General features: G+C 38.2%; 1 protein-coding gene across 3 annotated transcripts in view; it reads right to left on the bottom strand.

The window, feature by feature from the left end:
* PLD1 (phospholipase D1) overlaps positions 1-26,140 on the bottom strand; it is a 199,411-nt gene that overhangs the window by 20,659 nt on the left and 152,612 nt on the right. For all 3 annotated transcript variants that reach the window (XM_059687037.1, XM_059687038.1, XM_059687036.1), the window contains 3 exons: positions 14,176-14,289; positions 11,432-11,481; positions 1,448-1,582 (listed from right to left, as the gene is read on the bottom strand). In XM_059687037.1, coding sequence (XP_059543020.1) covers positions 1,448-1,582; positions 11,432-11,481; positions 14,176-14,289 — 299 coding nt within the window. The remainder of the gene's footprint in view (positions 1-1,447; positions 1,583-11,431; positions 11,482-14,175; positions 14,290-26,140) is intronic.

Here is a 26,140-nt window from a genome sequence, read left to right on the forward strand (position 1 = left end):
TCCCTACAGTGCTCTGGTCCCTATAGAGCAAGGGATCAGTGACACAAAACATTTTTCCTAAATCTCCTGTATACGTATAAAAAGTGTGTGTGTGTGTGTGTGTGTGTGTGTGTGTGTACCTGTGTGCACGCACATGCGAGACCACACTGTGGTCTATACATTTTTTAACTTCAGAAATATTTGTCTTTCTTTTCAAATCATGTTCCAGGTAAGACAGTCTCATTACTACTAGATAAGAGATTCCCCCCTGCTTTTTACAGTGGAGGATAAACATATTTATGGCCAAAACATTTCAAAACACTCCAAAACATTTAGCTTCTTAAAGAATAGGGAAGTATCTGACAATAGCTGAAAAACTACACTCCATTTAAAACAGATGAGCAGAATCCCCAACAGTGGGACACACTGTATCTCTGAGTAACACCTCCCACCCTTGTCAACTCACTTACCTGGGTGATTATTAATACTGTTCTCATCCTGCCCTCTCCGTGTATGTGTAACATATTTGAAGCAAAACAATTCAAGAATCGGAAAATAAAGCTTTCCATGTGTACGAAACAACAAAGCTGAACACCCATCCCTCTGGGCAGGTTGACCTAATCTGGGTAGAATATACAACCAGTAACTGTTCCCGAATCTGCTGGTGGGGAGAGGACCTCTGGAGAATTCTGTTGTGTATCCTTGACAAGAAAAGACTGGGGTGCATCATATCATTACTTCCCAATTTCCCCTAACCACCTTACACCAGCAAAGCTGGTCCCCTCTGCACCCTCGTTAATGACACCCACAACAGACTCTAGGGGAAAAACAGAACGTGCAGAGGCAACAATATTTTCATATCCTTCCAATTCTGACTCTTGCTCAACTTCAGAGCTGTGAAAACGGTTAGGTGGGTGTGGTGCAAACACATACAAATTACCGTCAGGTACTCATTTCCTCCCCATTTCTCCCCTGTCCATTCCCAAAATGTAGGTACTTGGATTCAATAAAAATAAGGGGACAGTAAAGAATGAAAGAGAGCAGGCCAATTATTGCACTGCTGGGTCAAACTGCTGCCCTTGGATACTGTAATTTGCACAATGGCCAGTTAATTGCTCTGTGCCTGTGTTTCTTCATGGATAAAAACAGGGATTAGAAAGGTTGTATGCAAAAAAGACTGCTCCAGAAATGTTTTAGATAGTATGTTACTGTCTCTCTTGACTGCAAAGGAAGCTTGGGAGGAATAGAAAGAGAGGTTTTTGCATGATATAAGTCAACTAGCAAGAAACACAATTAAGGACTTGTATGCATGCATATTAGCACAACCAATGGACACAGACACTGGGGTGGTGAGGGCTTGCCTGGGGTGGGAATGTCTGGGGTGGGGCAGTCAACTGGGAGACATATGTAAAACTTTAGATGATAAAAAAATTATAAAAAAAGAAACAATTAGAGACCATCTACTTACCAATAATAACAGTGTTGTCATCAGCAATTAGCAACTTGCTGTGGACGTAGATGAGCTCAGTGACTAGGTTTCCTTCAAGCTCTGCATGTGTTCTAAGACCACAGAATGATATATAATTTATCCACTGATTGCCAACTGTAGGTTTAAAAAGAAATTACTACAATTAATATAGCCAAGCTCAATAAAGGCACATTACATTTTATCAAAGCAAATATACTACTTAAATAGACTGTTAAGAATAGATGGTGTAATGTGTGTGTGAATGTGTGCGTGTGATTTCAGAACTCGCTCAGGATCTATTTTTGCTATCTGGAGAATTTTACACTGTTGACTTGGTGCATATAGATTAAAAATCATACTGAAGTGCTTTCTGTATCTTCCCTTTGCAGAGGCAATCCAAAAATATATTTAAGTATGAACATTTTATTTTAATGATTTGGTGAATAACTACTTAGTGTTGATCATTAAAACTGAGCCAGAGTGGATAACCCAAGACTCTGGTGTGACATTTGCATCTATCTTGGTAGACACCTGCTACTGTTTAAGTCAGATGCAAGATGAGTGCCCAAACTACCTGATGTATGCATAGTTTGTAGCATATTCAGCACAAAGAAGTTAAATTTTACAGACTTTGGGTAAATAAAAATGTTGGCAATTAAATAACACTCCTCCTTCTAAATTATTGCAATTAGGACATGAAAGGAATCCTGGCTACATTGGAAGACTTTCCCTCACAGCAAGCAGAGCCAGGTTTGTACTTTAATACATTGCCCTCTCATCATGTGAGGGCCATTCATGTGATATGAAATGCATTCCATACCAAGCTAGCCCATAACCACTGTTCTGACCTGAGTGGCAGCCACAAGATTGTATGAACCCTCTCCCACAGAGCAGTTGTCTTAGATGAGCAAAGTCTGATGCTATAATAAATAAAGCGGAACCAAGCCATCACAAATTCTAATACAAAGAGAATGTAAATCTTTGTTTTCTTTTATAAGAATCTAAAGCACTTTAATAGAACCAGTGGAGCTCATATTCCATTTACTGAAGTTTCCACATATTACTAATGTTTTCTATTTTACGGCTGATGCTATTCAGTGTTTCTATTACACATGGGTATCTTGGAAGAAGTTCTTTCACAGGTTGTATACAGATTCCTCCACTTGCAGATAACCCTCCCCCCACCTATATGGGTGATCGTGCAGCTGTGTTTGCCAGGAGTTGATGTGCTGGTGTTCCAGTACATCGTGTGTAGGAGATGCATTTCCAAGCAGTTTCATGTGAAGGAGATTTTTGCAAATATGTTTTTCGCCGTTGGTTACTGTCCTGTTGGAAAGATGTTCTGTACAAAGCACGGCCTCCTCCTTGAGCCAGAGAGAGGAGCATTTCCTCTTTGAAGCCCTTCAGGCCCATAAAATTCCTGGAAAATCTTCCCAATATAACGCCAAATATATTCTTTTACAAACATCTATTTAGTTCTCCATTTTGCCTTATGTTGCAGAGGTATTACACAGCTTGGTATCCCTAATCCTTGCATAGTACTAACGAAGTTGAATAAAAGGGTGAGGAGATGAATGGGTAAACAGGTGGTAGCTAGTATCTCATCTTTTGGTTTCTCTGTATCATCTACTTTCCTGCAGTTGGCTCATGCTCTAGAGTCTAAAATTATAAGACATAAAGCAGCTTTTTAAAAGAATCATGGAGCAAATCCTATGCTAAAATAAACATTTTTGCAGTAAGTTCCCATAAAATATCCACATTGAGCAATAAAGTAGACCATTGCTTCTCAGTGTGTAGAAAGACCACCTCTGGGGGGTCCAGTAAAAGCAGAATCCTGGGACCCTCCCCAGAGGTTCTGATTCAATAGAAATATATAATTCAAGTGTCCTAGGGGATCTCATTCCTTGCAGGACACTGCCATAGAGTCTTGTCCCTTATAGATTGAAGATTAGTGTACACACTCAGAAAACAATACAGTATGACCATGGGAGATGCATTCTAGGGGTGTGAGTCTGCTCAATCTGAGGAAGCCCATTAGTATAATACACAATATTGATCTATCTAGGGAGAAGAATCTATGATTATCTCAACAGATGCTGAAAAATTTTTTGACACAATTCAGCACCCACTTTTTTCATTAATGAAGAACCATGAAAAAAATAGGAAATACCAAATACTTTATTAACATGCTTCAAAATGTATAACATGAATTATATATGTATATTATATATGTACATCTATGTATGCGTGTATATTTTACCTTGGAGGTATTAGCCAATGCATTTAAACAAAAGAAATCACATAAGAAGTAAAACCACCTCCCATTTATAGATAATATAATTGTATTTTTGGAGAATCAATGATAAAACTATCTCAAACGATAAAAGAATAAGCATGCTAGAATATAAATTAGCATGTAGCTCCACACGCACAAACAATAACCAGTTAGAGGATATAATCATAGATAAAACCTCACAACAAAGGGATAGAACACTTAAAGATAAACTTAGCAATAAATGTGTAAAATTTTTATGAAGAAAAAATTTAAACACTATTGAAAGACAATAGTCTACTTTTGAACAAATGAAAAGACATCCCTTGTTCTGGGATAAATCAACTCAATATTTAAAAAGTGCTAACTCTCTTTATATTTATAAGTTTAATGTAATTTCAGTAGAGATAATAAAATTTTATGGAGCTAGAAAACCTGATAAGGTAGTTTATATGGAAAAAAATAAACATTCAAGGATGGTTATTAATAAAACTAGAAAAGAAAAGCTATGACAGAGCAGTAATCCTATTTGATATTAACACATCTACCAAGTCTATATGATTAACACAGTTCAGAACTGGCCCATAAATAGACAGCTGAACCTGAGAATGGAATAGAAAGTCCAGAAATAGATCCAAGTACATATGGAAGTTTTGCATGTGTACATAAAGGCTGCATCTCAAATGACTAGGAAATGATCTATATATATAAAAGCCTAAGCAACCATCTGACTGCCTGACTGTCTGACCCTCGGACTGGTAGCTATGACGTGCACTGACCACCATGGGGCAGACACTCAACACAGGAGCAGAAACCATAGGCATGAAAACATGGAACAGACTGATGAGTCTCAGAGGGAAGGGGGGGAGGGGAAGGATGGGAAGAGATTAAATAAAGATCTTATATGCATACTAGAGGCCCAGTGCACGGATTCGTGCACTGGTGGGGTCCCTCGGCCTAGCCTGTGGGGATCGGCTGAAACCGGATCTCCAACATCCCCTGAGGGGTCTTGGATTGCAAGAGGGTGCAGGCCAGGCTGAGGGACCCTGCCAGTGCACAAATAAAGGACTAGTTTTTACATAAAGGACAAGGACTTTTAAATAAAGGGTGCTAGTATGATTGAATCTGTATTTGAAAAGATAATAATTATATTTTTACCTCACACCAATCACAGAAATAAACTCCAAATTGATCAGAGATAGAAATGAAAGCATATGGAACCATCTGGATGTTTTTGAAAATAAAATTTTCCATACAAGAAGAAAGCAGAGTGAATTCCTGTATAACCTGAGTATAGGGAAGGCCTGCAACTGCCCAGAGGCAATAAAATATAAGATTGATAACGCTGACTCAATTTAAAAAAATACCAAAACACTACATTTTCATGATACAAAACACCACAAGCAAAATCAACGGACAAAATGACAAAGTGGGGAAAAGTGTCACAGATGAAGAGTGGAGAGCCTAACATGAAAATAACTTAATAACTGAAGGAGTAAGATCAAAATCTTGATAGAAAAATGGGAAAAGGACATGAATAGACAATTCACACATGTGAAAATATACATTGGAAAAGATTTCACCCTCCCTTATAATAATAGAAATGAAAATTGATACTACACTGAGAAACCATTTCTTACCTATATGACTGGCAAGAAAAAGTGGGATAACACATTCTGTTGGTGAGACTGTTGAAGCAGGCTCTCTCATTCATTGGTGGTGAGAATGCAAACGGGCACAAACTGTTTGGAGGGAAATTTGGCAATATCTAAAAAAATTACCTATTGACCCAGAAATGTCACTCTAGAAAGTTATCCTAAATTCCAACAAGGTTATTCATTGCATAATTGTAATAAAAAAACCACTGAAAACAATCGAACTGACCACACATAGGAAGGTGATTGCATTAACTGTGGAAGACCATGCTAAGGTTAAAAGCATGAAGATGTCGATGACTATGGAGTGACTTTGGATATATTGTTAAATGAAAAAGCAAAGTACATAAGAGAATAGGAGGTATGTTATTCTTATGAAATAGATTGGGAGAATAAGAAAGTATACATGTATCTCTCCATTTGTGCAAAAAGAAACAAAGCAAGAATAATCTAGGAATTGAAAAAATTGGTTACCCATAAAGGGTGGGTGGCAATAGGATGAAAAAGGTGGTTGGAGAAGAAAAAGAAAGTATAGGGAAGTGACACATCTAAGTTTGCTTTTTTAAATTTATGACTGTTTGAAGTATATTGCACACACTCAAAAAAGTAAAGATACAGAACAAAACCTTAAAATGGAATACAAACCAAAGCAAACAAACCAACTGTATTTCAAATTAATAATATAATCCAAGCAAATTTTGAACACTAACTTTTGAGTATACGTATATCCTTAGGCTAAAGACAAAAAAACTATAAACAAAACATTAAATTCTAGTGAGTCGATGTATTTCTCATACTAGCATGGGCTAGCAATTTAGAAACTATTTTCTGTGCATTCTGGGGCTGAGGAAATGGGTACATACACTGTAGGTAATAGGAGCCAGGCTTCTCACTATAAAAGAAAGGAATCCTTTGCTAGGGGATTAGAATTGGAGGTATCAGTATGGAGATGTGAAGATAGATAGATAGATAGATAGATAGATAGATAGATAGATAGATAGATAGATCATTGATAGATCATTGATAGATGATAGATGATTGACAGAATACAAAGGGCCTAAAGCAGTTATAACCCAGTAGCAATGATCATATCTAGCACCCAGATTTTAGTTTCTAAATTCTATTTTCCACTGGAAGAACCCAGGTTCCTTGGAGAAATGACTGATTACAGGACTAGTTCTAGGAGTGCCAGTAAAAACAAACAAACAAACAAAACAAAACAAAGGCTGAAGGTGACCTGCCAAAAGCCCCTTAAAGGCCAAACATATGTGATCTGAGCATCAAAAATTATGATCCGTTGAATAAAGTAAGAATCCATAAATTCATACCAATATAAATATAAGAATGAATACATAAATGTCAAAGAAAGGAAAGCTCTCATTTTAGTAGAATTGTAACTAAGAAATTTAGAAAAAAGTAATAAATATAGAAGACATAAAGGAATTTGAAATTAGCATTTAGCAACTCTCATAGTAATAATTGAATCATAATAGTAATAATTGATTCAGAAAAGACTCAATGCATGCTAAAACATTATTGAATGTCTGATGAAAAGCAAGATATCTACATAGTTTCAGAGTATTTTCCCACAAAATAATTATTAGTGACAAAGGGAAATACAGTGATTTTATGTGGAGAAACCTGGCAGATACCACCTTCACTCAGTGGTCAAAGTTAATACAACTGGTAATGGGGCAAAGCAATATCGTGCTCCTCCTGGTACCGCCCGCGGGGAACCACATCCCTTCTGCAATATCCCTGCTGAAAAGGCATGACCTGAATCTAATCATGAGGAAACAATAAATATACCCCCACTGGAGGCTACTCCACAAATGAACTAGTCTATATCCTTTAAAACTATCAGGAGACATACGTACTACTATTTGTAATACTTTAAACAACAAAATAAAATTAAAAAAACAAAACAAACTATCGAGATCATAAAAGTCTCCCACCTTCCAAAAAGAAAAAGAAAAAAAAGATTGAGGGATTATTTCAGGTTAAAGAAAAAGAAAAATACATGGCAACCAAATGCAACACATGATTGTTGATTGAATCCTGGGTCAGAATAAAGCACCCCCCCCCCTTTTGCTGTAAAGGACATCCGTAAGACAGCTGGCAGAATTTCAGTAATGCCTACAGTAAGATAATAGTATGACATCAATGTTAATTCCATTGGTTTTGATAATTGACTTATAGCTGCTTTAAAAATGTCCTGCTTTTTTGTTGTTTGTTTGTGTGTGTTTTTTTCAGAAACACACACTTATGTATTTAGGGGTAAATGGGTATCATGGCTACAAGTTATTCCTACATGGTCCAGGAGAAAAATACTCACCTACCTATTAAGAGAGAATGATGAAGCCAAAAGGTAATATGTTACCATTTGGGAAATCAGAATAAAATATATATAGCAGTTCTAGAAACTGGAAGCCGAACATTATTTTTAAATATTTTTTTAAAGATTAGTGATACTGACTAGCTGTTAGCAGCCTGAAGGTTAAAGACCTAATAATTTGTAATTTTCGAAGGCACGGATTGGTGCCGACCCAAGCGAGGCTGGAGAGTATCAGTAACACATCAATTCCCTGGAGAGCCTCACGCCCACACAGTCCAGCCTACATCCTTGACTATGACATATTCTTATGAAGTGATAGAGACTTGCTTATGAACAATGTCTTCAAGAAGAACGCTAATGGTTAGTACCAGTAACAGGACCTAAAAGATAAGGGTTCCTCATTCAGAAAGTGAACATTTTGGGTGATTTCAAGTGTGGCCTGTCATATGCAGTGGGGCGCCCAGCTAACAAGAAAAAGCAAGTTGAGAAACTATTTCAGCTGGTATTTCTTTCTGTGAAGAAAACTAGTTACAAAGTTGGCGGTGTTCACCTGTGCTGTGAGGATGTACTGAGGAAACATGTGCCTTTTAAAGAAGATGAGAGAATGCCAGGAACGTATGCAAGCATGGCTGCGAAGCAATAGATGAAAACATATCAGGGAGGTTTCCAAGTTAAATAGGTATTTGGGAATCTCGAGGTTTATACAGACCCCTGGGACATATCTGCTATGAACATTGGTACACATACACCTTGAAAGATGAGGAAGTCAATACAATAAGCTCTCGATGTTTGTAAGGAAATTCTATGAAAGGACTTCAATAGTTGTTACAGGCTTTTGTTACTTCAAAAGTTGTAGCACTTGGTATCTGTACATTTTTAATCCTGATTGAATGCTTTCAGACCTTGTTGAATTATACTAAATTGAATGCTTAAATGTCACAATTCACAACAAGTATAAAAATGATAAAGAAATGCTTTAAATTAAACACTAAATCCCTGGAGATTGGCGTATTAGATTATTATACACTAATAGCTGCTGGTTTTCTTTTCAGGAATTTTAACATATTCACAGTGGCAGTTTTGTTATTTTTAAAGAACTGAAACAGTAGACAGCTATAGTTCTCTATCCAATTAGAGATCAGCTGGTTCATGTATTTAAAGCCCACTACGCATTTACAAAAAACAAAGCCAACAATAGAACACTGTATCTCAAAAAGGGGCATTATGTAATTAATCTGTTCTTCCCTGTTTAGAGTATGAACATTCCCCCCACTGAGATATCTGATTTTGACTTGTTCCCAGGGTACTTGGAAATCTTTTCATAAGAGGGCTTAACACTGAAATTACTTTTCTGTTAAAATCCAATTTTTCCCCTGAATAGGCAAAGGCAGGAAAAGGGTCCAGAGCCAAGGGAATGCTTTATAATAAGCTTGGACCATTTTTATGGTTGAGAAATTAAACAAGCTTGTTCTGACTTTTTGTTCCCTTATAACTTCACTTTTGCATTTTACTAGCCATGGTCAGCACTGAATGGCTCTCCTGGTTTTATCAGTGTATCTTTTAGGCTAACTCATTCACTATCATCTTCATTTTGAGCCACTAGAAAATTGAATTTAGGGATAATACTCTGGTAAATCTTCTCTGACCTGGATGCAATTAGATACAACTTTGGAAAGTATTTATTATTGGTGATGTCAAAGATTGTTTCTAAAGTTTTTTAGACTGAGCAGACCATTAGTGAAAAATTATTGAACACTGAGCACACACACTAAAAGTTTAATTCATTATTTTAAAGCTTCCAAATCATTTAAAATATCATGGGTCATAAAATGCAGTTTTTAAAGTATACAAATCAGTGTTTTTAAAAGTATATTGAGATGCTATGCAACTATCACCACCATCTAATCTTAAGACATTTTTATTGCCCCCAAAATAAACCATACTTATTAGGAGTCACACTCCATTCCATTCTCTCCCCAGACCCTGGAAATGACTAATTTACTTTCCTGTCTGTTAAAATTTTTCATAAACAATGGAATTATAAAATATGTGGCCTTTGGCCTTTTGTGTCTGGTTTATTTTCACTTAGCATAATATTTTCAAGTTTCATGCATGTTGTAGCATATATCAGTATATTCCTTTTTATATCTAAATAATATTCCATTGTGTGGATAACCACATTTTCTCTCTACATTCATCAACTAATGGATATTGTGTTGCTTCCACTTTGGGGCTATTATAAATAATGATGCTCTAAACATTCAAGTACAAGGTTTTGTGTGGACATATGTTTTCCACTCTCTAAGGTATGTACTATGGGGCAGAATTGCTGGATTATATGGTAACTCTTTTTTCAATTTTTGAAGAATTATCAAACTGCTTCCCAAAGAGCTTGAACAGTTTTGAGTTCCCAACAGTAATGTGCCATATGAGGGTTCTAATATCTCCATATTCTTTCAATGACTTTTTTATTTTTTAAATTATAGCCATTCTGGTGGGTATGAAGTTGTATCTTGTAGTTTTTATTTGAATTTCCCTAATGACTAGTGATGTTGAGCATCTTTTCATGTGATTATTGACCATTTGTATATCTTCTTTGGAGAAATGTCTACTTAGATCCTTAGCCCATTTTATAAGTACTGCGCGCTAACCGATTGCGCCAATGGAGCTCCACCTTAGCCCATTTTAAAATTGAATTATTCTTTTTATTGTTGACTTCTAAATGTTCTTTATATATTCAGGATACCAATTCCTTACTAGATATATGCTTTACAAACATTTTCTTCCATAATGGACTCAGCAACGGTTGCTTGGATTGTACACCAAAAACAAAAACCAATAAAATAGATAAATTTCATCAAAAATAAACATTTTTTTTGTTATAAAGGACATTATAAAAAAATGACAGAATGGTTTCTGATCAGAAATTGGTTATTAATCTTACTGATTATTTGCTTCACCTTTGCTGCTTACAAGATTCTCTTTTTATCTTTGTCTTTCACTATTTTGATTATGATTGTTTTGGTGTAGATCTCTTTAAAGTCATCTTACTTAGATTTTGTTGAGCTTTTTGGATGTGTAGATTCATGTTTTGGGGGACGTTTTCAGTTGTTATTTCTTTAAATATTCTATCTGCACTTTTTTCTCTTTCTTCTCCTTCTGGGACTCCCATTATGCTGGTGTGCTTCGTGATGTTTTACAGGTCCCTAAGGCTCTATACATTTTTCTCCATTATTTTTCTTTTCTGTCCCATCAGACTGAATACTCTCAATGAACCTATCATCGAGTTTGTTGATTCTTCTGCTTGCTCTGATCTACTACTGAGCCCCTCTAATGTGCATTTTATTTTGGTTATTATACTTTTCAACTTCAAGATTTATACAGGGATGGGAAAAAGTAGGTTTATAGTTGTGAGCACATGAAATGCAGAGTTTAGTCTTGTATTATTACTTTTGCTCCACCCTGTATGTCATTACTTCTTTTTCTATAAAAAGACTTTTATGGAAACATTTTAATTTAAAAATTCTCCTTTTCCATAGTCTCTAATTGAGAAGATTTTGCTTTTATACTCCCTTTAGTTCTTTACACATCATTTCCTTTAGTTCTTTGAACATAGTTAAACTAGTTATTTTAATGACTTTCAAACTGTCAGACAGGTCAAATTATGACAATTCTCAGAATTGCAAAAACAGCCATGGAGGAAAAGAAAAGCAGTTACTTACGCTCTACTTTTAACTGTCCAAGGATGGAATTTTCTCCTCTGCACATGGTCCTAAAATATGTAAAGAAAGAAAATCATTATGGAGGTTGCAAAGGAACTAATCCCAATTTGCAGGGTTTAGTCCTAATCCAGGTAAAAACAGAACAAGTGCTTTTGAGAAAATATGCTACATAGATTTTTTAAAAAATCTAAAACATGAAAACAATAACTACCACTTTTGTAATGCTACTGATGGAACAAGGTAGTTGTTTTGAGGTGGGTAAAAGGAAAAATCATAAAATTTATTTCAGAAAGATGTTATTTTTAAAAGATGGATTATGAATGAATTTTCCTTTTTAGGAAATTTGTTGACAGTGAAGATAAATTTAGAATGCCTCAATAGATAAGAATACTTACACAATCACATTGCTTTCAGAGGTAAAAAGGGCAAAGTTTTAGCAGAATAATTTTATAATTAAAGAAACTATTATACTTGTGCTCTCTGTAAAGTTGGCAAACCCCTTAAAAGTGAAAAATATAGTCTCAAATAACTGACTATTAATGATTTTGTTTCTCAAGACTCTGATAACAGTCTATGAATTGTAAAGACTGACAAAACAAAAAATCCTATGCTTCATCTGCTTGCTTTATGAAAGTAATTTAAAATACAGCTATGCCTGGGAAATGCTGATATTATTAAAGATTATGCCAGCAAATAGAGATGTTTTGCAAAATAAAAGGTTATAGTTTTAGTTGCTGAACAAAAGCCAAGCATGTTATTTTATTCAGCTGGTTCAAACCCAAGAAAATAATCACAAAAAATAATTACAATTGACAATATTCCAAAAATAACATTAGAATGGCAAATAAGGTGGTTAATAGCTGATTAAACATTATGTCAGGGCCTTAAATACTTGAAAAGCTTTGTTTGTCATGTTATAAATCAGATAATAGTAGAAATGGGCAAATCTTCAATCTGAGTGTATAGACCAAACCACAGTGAAAGTTCTCTCATACTGTAACTAGGCAAAATTCCTCAAGAAAGAGACAAACCAAAAAAAATCTTTACTTGAAACCCCAGCAGACAGACAGAGGCTTGAAAAGTCTGAATAAAATAAGAAGATTAATATATATATATATATATATATATATATATATATATATATATATATATATATTTCCACCACAATGGGATACTCAAACTGTGCACAGAAGACCCTCAGATCCTACAGGGGGTTCCACTAGGAAGGGGGAACCAGTAGAAAGGCATCTAAGCCCCCACCCCTAATTTGATGAAGGCTCCAAACCTTTTTTTGCTCTATATACTGGGGGTTCTGTGAGGTCTCCTTTGTCCTCTAAAAAAGGTTTGATTATCAAAGTGGTCGACTACAGGCGCTTTGGAAAACAAGGGCTATTAAAAGAAAATACCCAGATTCTGTTCTTCGCTTTGTGTTATTAAAAGTGGGATCTTGAGTAGGTTTCTTTTGTATCTCAGGTTACAGAGCTTATAGCTGGGACCTGGAGCCATGCCCAGGCTGTCCACTGCCTCTTCACTCCTATTCTCTTTCCCAGCTACGTGACCCAGAGAGAAGCTGCCTCTCCCCACCTGTCCACCAGCTAGTCCCCCTCAACCCTCTTCATGATGCTCCACTGGCCAAGGCTGAAGCCTCAAGTGCCTTTAAAAATATATATATATATGTTTTATTGGTTTCAGAGAGAAAGGGAGAGGGAGAGAGAGATAGAAACATCAATGATGAGAGAGAATCATGGATTGGCTGCCTCCTGCACGCCCCCCACTGGTGATTGAGCCTGCAACCCAGGCATGCACCCTCGACCGGAATCGAGCCCAGGATCTGTCAGTCCGCAGGCCAACACTCCATCCACTGAGCCAAACCAGCCAGGGCTCAAGTGTCTTTTTGAGCAGTGCCTATTCACTGCTTTTTAGAATATCAAGAATAGAACTTAACCACTTTCCCTATAATTTTAGCTAAAAGTGGTAGAGAAAAAGAATTAAAATTTCAGGAGCTAGGAAAGAACCTTCATGCATCTAGTAGAGACTATTATTACAACCTTGTTGAAGGATTTACTACCTAGAAAATCATAAACAAACTTGCACAAATCATAGCATTTTAAGCATTTTTTCTATATAACTGCAAAGAATATAGAAAATTCAGTAACTATTTGGTAGCTTTAACAATAATTTAAAAATCAATAGGTATATATATTTTTATACATATATTTTATATAATATATAAAGTCCTTGTCTCTATATGTATATTTATTATACATAAATATATATATACATATAAAATATTTGTGAATATAAAGGAGACTAATATTTTAGTTCTTTAGTATATATAAATATGTATATTATAAATGGAGACAATAACTCCATATATTTTATATTTTACATTATATTTATATGTAATATTTATTATACATTATTTTATATTTACAATAGTATACTATATATTTTATATATATTATAAATATTATATGTACATATATACTAGGCAACAAATATAAACGAGACTATTTTAGTTTTTTTATACTTGCCATGTGTCATAGGCCTACCCTTTATGATTTTATGTTCTATTTGAATTTTACCAACTAGTAAACAGGCCAAGATTCAGAGTTAAAAAAGAAAAGTGTTCATTTGTTCAACACTCCACTGAATAGATGTAGACAAACATTTCCATTCCTTTCACCAGCTTATGGGCATGGCTGATTGAAAGCTGAAAACAGACCACACTAGGATGCTGGCACCTGAAGTTGAAGTGCATTATCGCCTGGAGAGCGTTTCCTCCGCCCGTTTTAATGTCTCCTTCAAACCCTGGCAGAAGCGGTATCACAACATACACCCGGTATCTCCGGCCTTCCCTGCAAAAATCAGAGGCAGACAGATTCAACAACAACAACAAGATACATACAGCAACAGTTTAAAATGCCAGCCAAGCCCCTCACATGGTTAGAGACTCAGCCGATGGCTTCCTACAGTGCATTCTATCCCATCTCAAGGCTTCAGGGCTGCTTTTGGATTGGAGGCCAGAAGCTATTTTCCAGGCTAACAGTTCATAACAAACTGAAAAATAAGTGGCCTTGGCAGTAAAGTGGGAATTGTACCCACAACATAATCCTCCTAGTTCAAAATCCACTGCAAGAAAGCCTTGCTTGGATCCCATGGAAGGTGCGGGAGGGGGCGGGGGGTGTGGGGAGGAGGGGAGGAGAGAGACTATAACAAAATTTTCAAAAAGACTTTCATAATAATTTTATGTGTAACATGTTATATCTATAGTTATATCCTAGCTCAGAGACGGGCAAATAGGCATTCAGTTAATAGCTGTCGAGTAAATGATTTCCCATAGCTTAGATCTCTGAGGCAAAAAGACATACTGGACCTACTAGACTAATTTCCAATGATGCAGAAATCATCATTGTTTAGAAACTAACTCAGCTCTGAAAGCTCTGGTTTAGAGGCTAAATGTTTCCCTGGGTCCTTCAAGAATTCTGGGTGATTGATGATTTTAAATCCCCTGCATATGTAACAGTATTTTTTTGTCCCACTCTCCCAGCTGATTAACGACAGCCTTTGAAAGAAATGCTGTTGGGTAGACTTAGCTACTCAATGATGTCACAAATAGAAGAACGTGCGGCTCCTTACTTTGATCTATAGTCAGAAAGTCAGAACTTTGGAGAAGTATGTTCAAACAGGTATTGCCCATTTGGAGGCAAAGTTGTTAAAAGTCTTTGTCTTCATTTGGAAGAGACACACGAAGAAGAGAAAGCCCGGGAATGACTGTGGAACCCAATGTGGTTGGAGTCTCAGCTGCATGTCTCAGTGTCTATAGTCACACAAAGGTGCTGCTACTGCCTAACTTTCAAATCAGATCCTACTTAAACTTTTCATAATAATTTCTAACATTCATTTCTCCTAAACAACTGCATTTTCTTTCATGTGAATATTATCACTCCTCTCTGAGTGGTCAGATTTCATTACTGATGTCTGTAAATGTCAATGTATGTGGCAGGACATGCAGTAAGTGAAGTTCAGGGTAGAAGTGACAGCCAACAGGAGTCTGAAGGCTTAACTGGCGCTGAGAAACCAGGAATTTGGAATGGTTGTTGTAATGGCATGGACTAATCACTAGATGGCAAACATAGTTTGAGGTGGAAAATAAACCATTAACAAAATGTTAAACTGTTCAAGTTCTCTCTGATAAGGGTAAGAGGCTCACATCCCTAAATGGTGAATAGGATAGTGGAAAAGAACAGAAAGAATACATAAGCTATTTCCCCAGAGACAGTATTGAAAAGTCCAAACCAATTAAACTGGGCACTAAAAACGGACACCATCAGGCTTCAACTGCCTTTCAGAATCAGCTTCGCTCTGATCTGCCCAGACCCACCGTCCCTTTGCTCAGGGGTGCACCACCCTACTAAGGAGGGCTGGCTCATCTGCTCCCTCAGTTTGGAATTCCCTTCTCCAGCTCTCAGAATGCCACTTCTTCCAGGGCAGCTGAAAGGCTCCTTCCTTGGTCAAGCCATTCTGGATCTTCCAATCAAAGTAGGTTTGCTCCCGCCTCTGTGCTCCCATGGCACAAAGCCAGAACGTCTACTCACCCCTCTGGCCTTACAAAATAGTGACACATATGTCTGCTGCCTAGGCCATGTGATAAACTCTTTTGAAATACAGGACGTATGTCCACATATCTTTCTACTAGAGGCCTGGTGCACGAATTCGTGCACCAGTGGGGTCCCTCAGCCTGGCCTGCAGGATCAGGCTGAAACCTGTTCTCCAACATCCCCTGAGGGGTCCCAGATTGAGAGAGGGTGAAGGCCAGGCTGAGGGACCTCACCAGCGCATGATCAGGGCCAGGGAGGGACATGAGAGGTTGGCCAGCCAGGGAGGGCTCCAGGGCGTGTCCAGCCCGTCTCACTCAGTCCCAATCAGCCAGACCCCAGCAGCAAGCTAACCTATTGGTCAGAGTGTCTGCCCCCTGGTGGTCAGTGCACATCATAGCGAGCAGTTGAGCACCCTTAGCATATCATTAGCTTTGATTGGTTGACCGGACGACCAGATGATTGGACACTTAGCATATTAGGCTTTTATTATATAGGATTTCTGGCAGTGTCCAGTGAAAGATCCTGGCACACGGTATGCACTTGGCACTATTTTCTTGGAAAGATGAGGTCAGGCTGTAAGAATGTTTCTGGGGAATAAAGGTTAAGCTGAACAGGTCATTTTTCTTTAAATTACAGTACATTTTACTTTAATTTTGTATAAATATATAGTTTGCCTTTTTAACCATTTTTAAGTGTACCATTCAGTGGTATGAATTACATTCATATGTTGTGCAACCATCATGATACTGTGAACCCTGAGAAAGAAGACACCTACTAAGAAGGGCTCCTGTTGGCTAGCTTGACTCAAATTGAAAAAATACAAACCCTAGCAGCCACTTCTGCACAGAGGCCTTTCACGGAAACTGCACTTCAGGGAGAAGCCTGCGCTAGACTGCCTGCCTGCACTGTGTTCTGCCCTCTGAGCCAGCCCTGATAAAGAATTTACTGAAATGCTATAGCGAACAATAGGACTGAGGCTTTCCCCATCCAGTCAGAGACGCACAGCTCTGACCAACCAGAGCAGCTCTATTCTGGCCAATCAGGACAGTGGCTTTGGACCAATCAAACTGTCCTCATGGAAACAAGGATTTAGACTCCTTATTTGCATGAGGACAGGCCAATCAGGTACCAGAGGCAGGACTTCTGTCTATATAAGCCAGCTCTTCTCTGGCTTCAAGAGCTCACTTTCCCTTTCCAAAGACTGAAGACTGCATTTCCCGGCTGAGCTGAAACACTGAAGATGCCCTGGCAGAGGAAAGCAGAGCAGACTGGCGTAGCACAGAGCAGACAAAGCACAGTGGAGCGGACCAGTGCAGTGCAAAGCAGATGTGCAAAGAGCAGAGCAGAGCTGTGCGGCTGGAGAGGGCCTGGCCCTAAAGCCGCCTGGCCCCAAGGCCACCTCATAGCCGTGCTGCGTCACAACTGAGCTGTTCTATAACCTTGGTGTTTTCACAGCTGTGCCGTGTCACAGTTGAGCTGTTTTGCACTGAATAGAGTTTCCTTCTCCACTGCACCCCAAATTGGAGATTTCTGTTAGTGTTGAATTAGTACCAATGACCATTGTTGACAATATCTACTTCCAAAACTTTCATGACCCCAAAAAGAAAATCTGGGATAATTAAGCAATAGCTCCACTACTTCCCCTCTCTGCAACTTCTGGTAACCTTTCTCTCTCTATGGATTTGACTATTCTAGGTATTTCATCTAAGTGGAATCATACAACATTTGTCCTTTTGTGTCTGACTTATTTCACTTAGCATAATGTCCTCAAGTTTCATTGATGTTGTAGCATGTGTTAAAATTTCCTTCCCTCTTATGGCTGAATAATATTCCATTGTATGTATAAACCACATTTTGTTTATCCAGTCATCTGTTTATAGGCACTTGGGTTGTTTCCACCTTTTGGATATTGTGAATAATGCTGCAATGAATGTTTGCATACAGTATCTGAGTCCCTGTTTTTAGTCATTTTGAGTATACACCCAGGAATGGCATTGCTGGGTCATACAGTTATCCTAAAGTGTCCTTTGATAGAAGATTGGATAAAGAAGATGTGGTACATATATACAATGGAATACTACTCAGCCATAAGGAAAGATGAAATACTGCCATTTGCGACAATGTGGATGTGTCTTGAGATTATCATGCCAAGGGAAATGTCAGACAGAAAATGTCAAGAATCACATTTCATGTATATGTGGGATATAAAATGGGAAACAACAAATGAACAAACAAGATAAACAAACAAATAAAAACTCATGGACACAGACAACAGTATGTAGTTACCAGAGGAAGGGGGGTTTAATAAAAGGTAAAGGGAATCAAATATATGGTGATGGACGAAGATTTGACTCTGGATGGTGGGCACACAATACAGCATACAGATAATGTATCATAGAATTGTACACCAATGCCATCCCAATAAATATGATTTAAAAATATAACTTATAATTTGAAAATATAATTTAACCCCCTCCCCCAAATTCTCCTTTGTTCCTGGGTCCATTTCCTCTGCCTTAAAGCAACTCCTATTATCTTCCATGCTTCTCAGAAATAGTCTATGAATTTATAAGCATATACATGTACTGTTTTCTTATACACAAATATGAAAATACTATACACACTTTTCTGAGTGTTATTTGTATCATTTATCAGTGTATCCTGGAAATTCTGTACATAGAGAGTTGCCCATTTTTTAACAGCAGTGACATAGTATGCCACCATACATCCATACCATAATATTAAACCAGTTCTCTATTGGTGGACACTTAAATTGTTTCTAATTTTTGTTGTTGTTATTTCAAAATTACTACGTACTTTGCTATGTATGCTGACCCACAAAATTATTTTTTCACTTTTGTGGGGAAAATTTCAGAAGTGGTATTGCTGGTCCTGAACATCAAGAGTTTGTGACTCTATTTGTAAAAGATGGTTCCCTTTTATCCTCATGTTTTATAAAAGCAAGCAGGACATCAAAATAGAGACCTCATATGTAAGATATTGAGACGTGTCCTGTAAAAATCTTATATCTTTAGATAAAAAATTCTTACAAATTTACTTTGTAAGAATCAGAATACTCAACTTGTCTTGTTCTTGGGACTTTATTAGCTCCTTTTCTTTCTTTCTTTTTTGTTTTTTCACAATGCAGTTCTTGAATTTCCTAAATGATACAATTTTTAAACTGTGTTAAGCAAATTAGCAGAAATGACTTAGATGTTTACTATTGTAGGGAAAAAAGAACTCTAGGATTTCAAACTGTAAAATTGTGGTTAGGTTTAAGCCAGTGAAGAGAAAGTTCTATTCAAGAATGTGTCCAATCTCCTTCCTTTATCCCATTCACAGAAAACAACAGTTCCCGGCTGCTGAGGATTCTCATTTCTCCCGAAACACTGCACCCTGGAATGTCGGGGTGGTGCAGATGACAGCAATCAGCGGAGGGCAAGGACCAGAGCTCCTAATGTGCAGAATTATTTATGATCCTAAAAGCCAGATAAGAGCTCGTGGGCACCCAGCCATCATGCAAGCAATCACTCTATTCACTTTAGTTCAGAACAATTTTATAAAATTGCATTCTCAGGCTTTTTGTTAAAATAAGTTTTTCTTTCAAAACTCACTAACTCGTATAGCAGTGCTATGTCTAATAGCTAAAAATTGGAGATAAATGTCCAATAATAGAGGGATGGTTAACAAAATTATGCTGTAGCCACTCATTTTTGCAGCCATTAAAAATGATCACTTGATGACCTAAAAGCAAAATACTTCTGGTACTGTGTTAAAATGGCCCCAATGCAAAGTTACAATTACATGACAGTTACAGATGTGACAGGCTGATTTTTATGAAATGTTAAATAATTTTTCCCCTTAAATGTGTTAACTTCCTTCACTCAGTGACTGAAGATAGAAGCAGGCATGGCTCTTTCAAAATGAACCTGGGCACAAAGATGTCAGCTTTCTTAGATTTGGGAGCTAGATATTCTTTGAGCTGAGACAGGAGTATAAAGAAATAAAAATAAGAATCAGTTCAGGAACTCTGTCCTTCTCCTTCAAGCAGAATTCCAGGAAGAACAGGAGGTTAGGGTTAGGGTTAGGGTTAAGGTTAGGGTTACATGAAGATATGGGAGCCCTGAGGATTTGAGTCTTGCTTCCAGAGGAACTGAGAGAAACACCATCAGCCCTTGTGATGTGACAGCAATAGAGGAGAAGTGCCCGAAAGGCAGGGATGGCAGGAGAAGGCCGAGGCTCCCATGCCACAGTAAGCTGAAGCCAGAACAGGCCTGAGACAGATCAATGCCCAGAGCTGGAAGCCCCTCCCCAAAGATCCAGGTCCCCTCAGCATCTATACCAAGGATGAGGTGTGCAGCACCCTGGCTGACTGAATACAGAGCCAAAATGACAAAAATCACTGAATCTGTCCACACTTACAAGGAAGTGACTAACCTTCATTTCCTTCTATTCTGTGGAAATGGACTTGAGACACAAACTCAGGTGAGTTACAGGAAAAGGAAATAAGTTACAATTCAACAGGAAGAAAAAAATATATATATATATATACACACACACACACACTAGAGGTCTGCTGCACGAAAAGATTTGTGCAATAGGCCTTCCCTCCCCCTGGCTGCTGGCACCAGTTTTCCTCTGGCACCTGGGACTCAGGCCTTCACTCCAGCCAGAGCCACCTTCAGTCTTCGCTGCTCCGGCTGGAGCCGCCTTCAAGCCTGCACTGCTCCGGCCAGAGCCGCCTTCAGTCTTCACTCTGCCACTTCACGCTTATGTATGCAAATTAACTGCCATCTTTGTTGGCGGTTAATTTGCATATCTTGCTGATTAGCCAATGGGAGGTGTAGCGAAGGTACGATCAATTACCATGTTTGTCTATTATTAGACAGGATATATATTAGTATGAACGAAAAAGGAAATGGGAAAATAAAATTTTATAGGGTGGTGAGAATGTGGGATGTCTAATAATATTTTTAATTTTTGTGATTGCTGTAACGCCATCTGTACCTTTAAAAGGGGAGGACTAATTCAAAGCAGTGGCTTCCCTCTACTCATTTCCCTCCTCATTCTTCTCTCTGTGAACCCCTCCTCCTGCACCCCTGGGTCTGCCCTCAGCACAGAGGGCAGCCAGGAGGAGCGGGGTCTGTGGGTCTGTAAGAAGGTCCCAAAGGAGGTCACTGTGCTTCTCCAGTGACAAGACACTTTATTTGTTGAGAATTTGAGATTTGCTGATCATGTTTCTTTGCCGCAAACTTCAAGAGCTGGTTATAAATCCTATCATTGCTGTAGATTCTGCAGCAGTGAAAGCTTCCAGAAATAAGAAGAATTGTGGTTGGGCCTTCGTGTCTTGTGTGGAGAGAGCGTTCTACTGCAGTGGTATCAGTTATGTGAGAATTGGATCTGTCGTTTCTCAGTGGTTTGGGACGTAGCCCATTTTATGTTGTTTGGCAAATCTTTTAAAATGCAATAGATCTTCCTGGGTTTCAGTTTTCTCATCTGTAAATGAGGGAGTTGGCTAAAATCTTTTCTAGTTAGCTAGAAATGCTGGCCCTATTCAGCACTGTCTTTAAATATTTTATGTGTGACCTTATACTTTATGACATACTATATCTTGTAGTGCACACACACAATTTTTTTCATTGGTTGCCTTTTGAAAATGGCCAGATTTTAAATGTAGGCGTGTTCAGGATTAGCTTAACATGTAGGTTTCACTTGGATGTGATAGTCTTTGGCAGGCACGTCCCTCAGTGGCCCCCAGATAAGATTCTACAAAATCCTTTATTCAGCTGCTCTCACCATGACCCAGATGGTTTCATTCTCTCTCTTTTTTTTAGAGTCTCTCTCTTCCTTCCTCTCTGTGCAAGGGCACATGTTCAGGCTCTCTAAATGATTATTGGCTTCTTCTCCTCCTACTGCTAATCTTTATACCTATCTGCTGTGATGACCATTTATATATTTTAGAAATCAAGCAAAAGCAATTAAATGATCTAAATCAGAAGTTCTGCCACGATATGTTGTCATCTCTGCCCCAATGTAACCTCTTCTCCAGAAATTTTATAGAGCTTAGAAATTATCCCACAAGAAAAAAAATGTGAAAGCAGCAAATGGCATACTTAATTTGAATGTGTTTTTTAAAATTCTTTTTATTATAACTGTAGTTTAAATTTCTTTTAGACAGTGGTTTTGAAACATACCCAATGTTCCTATTTGGTATACAAATCATAGGATATGGTAATCAGAATATGTAGATTTTCCTTTAAGCCTAACAAATTTTTATCTGTCAAGCAATTACTTTAAAAAATAAAATATCCATCTGATTATATTATTTTAGAATACAGAATCTTTCATAGACTTCTGGAAGGCTTAACATGATCACTTCTCCACTTCCCTGAAATAAGGGGAGCTATGTAGCTTAGTGGTGAAGAACACATGGTGAAGTCCTAAGGACGTGGCTGCAGTCTCAGTTCCCCTCATCAACAGCTGTATGATTTTGCAAGTTACCTAATCTCATTTGGCCTCAGCTGCCTCATCTGTAGAATGGGAATAATTATGCATCCACTTCATAAGGTCGATGTGAGAACTGAATGAAGTAGTGTATATACAGCACCTTGGATGTGGAACAACTCAAAATAGCATTATTATTCATTTAACAACCAGTGATTTCAATTAGCAAGCTTATCAACAAGAATAAAGTAAATAGTGTCTAAAATTAAAGCAAAACTGAACTCACATTATGTTCCAGAATACCTTTCACTTCATTTTATATTTTGGGGGAGGGTGTTATGAAATCAATAATGGGGGATTCAAAACTGATTCCCAGAAGAAGCCAGTGATAGATTTCTGGCAGGGAACACCTCTAGCCAGTGTTTCAATAATGTGCCTCTACTTGTCTCAGGATGAAGGAGTGCCAGCAGTAGGAAATCAGGTAAGTTTTACTAATCCAGCTATAGCCATTTCATAATTTAAAATAAGGCACACTGAACATCTATTTAATGAAAACATTTCTGTTTCTAACATAAATATTAATCTGAAGCAGTTCATTTGAGTACTGTGCTTCTTTTCCCTTGCTCAAATTGACACTGAGCTAGCATTTTCCAGATGATGAATTTCCTAGAAATCACAAAATAAATTTCTTACATGAACTGACAATTGATGGTTTTAATTTATTTTTTATTTTTTGGCATCTATTCATATGAGCCAGGTAGAGCAGATTTGTGTGTGTGTGTGATTAAAAAGCAGTATCAGAAAGGCAAACTGATACACTCAAAAGGTCGCATACCTGTAGGTAACAAAGTTGGAAAGAACCCAGGTCTCTAGATACCTGGTCCCGAATTTCAGATTCCCAGAGGAATGTTCCCCATACCACCCACTCCTGGGCAAAGTACAATCACTATCTGGCACTGTCTATAGTTACAGGAAGCACGGAGAGTTGGAGAAGTTTTCAAAATTGTGTATTTTTCAATCTATTTTAATGTTGTATTTTTCAATGCAGCTTAATATTAATGTACAGAGGTATTAAATCAACTTCCCCTTTTCATTGCATGTGTCAACTTTGTGCAAAATGCACTCGCTCTCTTACTTCCTGACTTTTTTACCAGTTTCCATAAACAAGATGGCTTCATCCTCAGAAAGCATTCACTTACGGCACCCACTGTTTTAAAATGTTCCCTACCTGTATCCGTTGGTTCTACTCCATCTTTTGGCTTATTCCAACAGGGCATAAACCTATCAATTTCCTCTCCCTGATCTCTGGTCAGATTTGAGTTGTCAAAGACAGGCTGCAAGTGGGTTGGGAGCTGGTCTCAACTCTGAGACAGTTTTACTAGTTCGCATTAGAGCAGACCTTTTTGTTTTCTGCAGATTCCCACAGCTATTCTTAGTTCAGCACACGATGGACAATATTCTTAGACTCTAGGTCATGGGTCAGAACATGAAAGTTCTGTGAAGACCTGTTTCTGTAAAGAATTATGGCTGTTGAAAAGGAACCAGGAGGAAGTGAGGGCAGCAGTGAACACACTTCGGGGAACTGGGGTGGGGCTGGATCCAGCACAGGCAGAAATATGAAGGCGCAGCCCTAAGGAGGGAGTTGGCAATTTAAAGACTCCTTCTCTCGAGGGTGGGAGGGACCTGGAAGACAGCCCGTGTTCCTCGGTCAGGCTGGCCGAATGCTGCCTGTCATTTCCCTCCATCTGCTTTGCGCTATGTTCTATTCTTTTTCCAACAGCCAAAATTATACTGTTGCTAGGCACGTGACGTTGGCAAGGAAGCTCTGAGTCTCAGAAGAGTGGAGAGCAGAGAAGCCAATGAGCAGAGGGGGAAGGGAAAGCGTGGGGTGGCACTGTCCTGGCCCTCAGTGAAAAGGTGGGGGCCCACTGCAGGGAGCCTGCAAGGTGAGCTTCTCACGTCTACCTTTACCTTCCCTAAGTATACAAGCTCACGGATTTGAACTCATTAAATGGAAATATATTTTATAGGTGCAATTAACACAGGAGAGGAACAATAATGTGGAGATACAGAGAAGGAGAAAATGTAAAATATATTTCCAGAATATGTGTGTAAATCGACTAAAACTTTGAAAGTGTGATAGACATACCATTTTGAAATGTGACTATCAAAGGAAGTGAGGCTGGAGATATCAGAGTTAAAGGACCCACAGCTAATTTGAAATTTGATCAACTTGTTTTCTATTGTCTACAGAGTAAGCTTGAAATTGCCAGTCTTTGTTATTTTATTTATTTAAGATTTGTTTGTTTGTTTGTTTACTTATTTATTTATTTAGAGAAAGAGAGACATTGATTGTTGTTCCACTTATTTATGCATTCACTGGTTGATTCTTGTATATGACCTGACCGAGAATCGAACCCACAGCCTTGGCATATTGGGACGACACTCTAACTAGCTGAGCTACCCGGGTAGGGGAAATTGCCAGTCTTGAATGCGTTCTGTGAACCTCAAAGCCTGTGACATGACCTGCAACAGAAGCTACCTTTCCATGCTCTCTTGGATTCCTTTTCCTTTCAGAAGCAGCCCACAGTCTCACCAGGAAATGTTCAATCAGAAAGTAGCTTACGGTTCCTTCCAGCCATAAATGCTATGATTTTAGAAGTAGTCCATATTTTTAAAGACAGAGCAATACACGAAGGAACAGTATTTTTCCAGGCTCCCGAACACTTAAGAAGAAATCTTACAGGTACTTATGAGACCATGCACTCTAGGGAACTAATAACTGGGATGAGTGAAGTGGAGTCTGAGGACGCACAAGCTACTCTCCTTATGACCTGTTCACATCTCCAAAATTCATGACTCACTGCTCAGCCCAATGAGCTCACTTGTCAACTTAATGTGACTTCTTCCAATTTCGTGAGAAAATCATTTTTCCTTTTTGTCAAATGCGCTTTCTAGATAAAATGGACAGCCCTGCATCATGAAATGCAAGAGTTGACAGATATATAATGTAATTTTGAAAATACGATATAAATTGACCCATAGAATTGGAGGGCTGGCAAGAATGCAAGAAATGTTTGTGTACATGAATGTCTAACTGCAAGCAAGACTTTTTTAAAAAAGTCATCTCAGAAATAGGTCCTACGGTGACTTTCTTTTAAAAAGTATGTGGGAAAGCAAAGGACAAAGGTCACCTGTAAAAGCACAGACCATTATATTTATGACCATATACGCTGTTCTAGATACGCACTAAGCAATCTTGGCTGTGCCCTAGAGTTACCTATTGAACATTACAAGTATAAAGTATAGGTGCTGGGCCCTACTCCAGGAAGTTAAATCCATTCAGCCTAGAGTTGAGTCCAGCTCTCTATATTTCTGGAAAGGTCCTCTGAAGGTGATTCTGATGTGTAGTAAAGGCTGGGGCCCACTGTACGCCCTGCAGGATGGGGTAGGTTTTATGGTGCTGGTGCACTGCGCAGATGCTCTCCCCGTGGGATAGAGACAACCATTCCCTCAGCCACTGTGTTGGACACTGACTACTCACAAGGAAGTCCTTCTCCAAGAATTGTCCACCATAGGCCATGCTTCACCCATGGCCATGCCCTTCTCCCCTAGTCAGCCCGCATGTAATAACCGGTTAATGGGAGGAGGGAAAAACAAAGGC

This window comes from Myotis daubentonii, chromosome 3, assembly GCF_963259705.1.
Source record: "Myotis daubentonii chromosome 3, mMyoDau2.1, whole genome shotgun sequence".
In the NCBI taxonomy this organism is placed as follows: Eukaryota; Metazoa; Chordata; class Mammalia; order Chiroptera; family Vespertilionidae; genus Myotis; species Myotis daubentonii.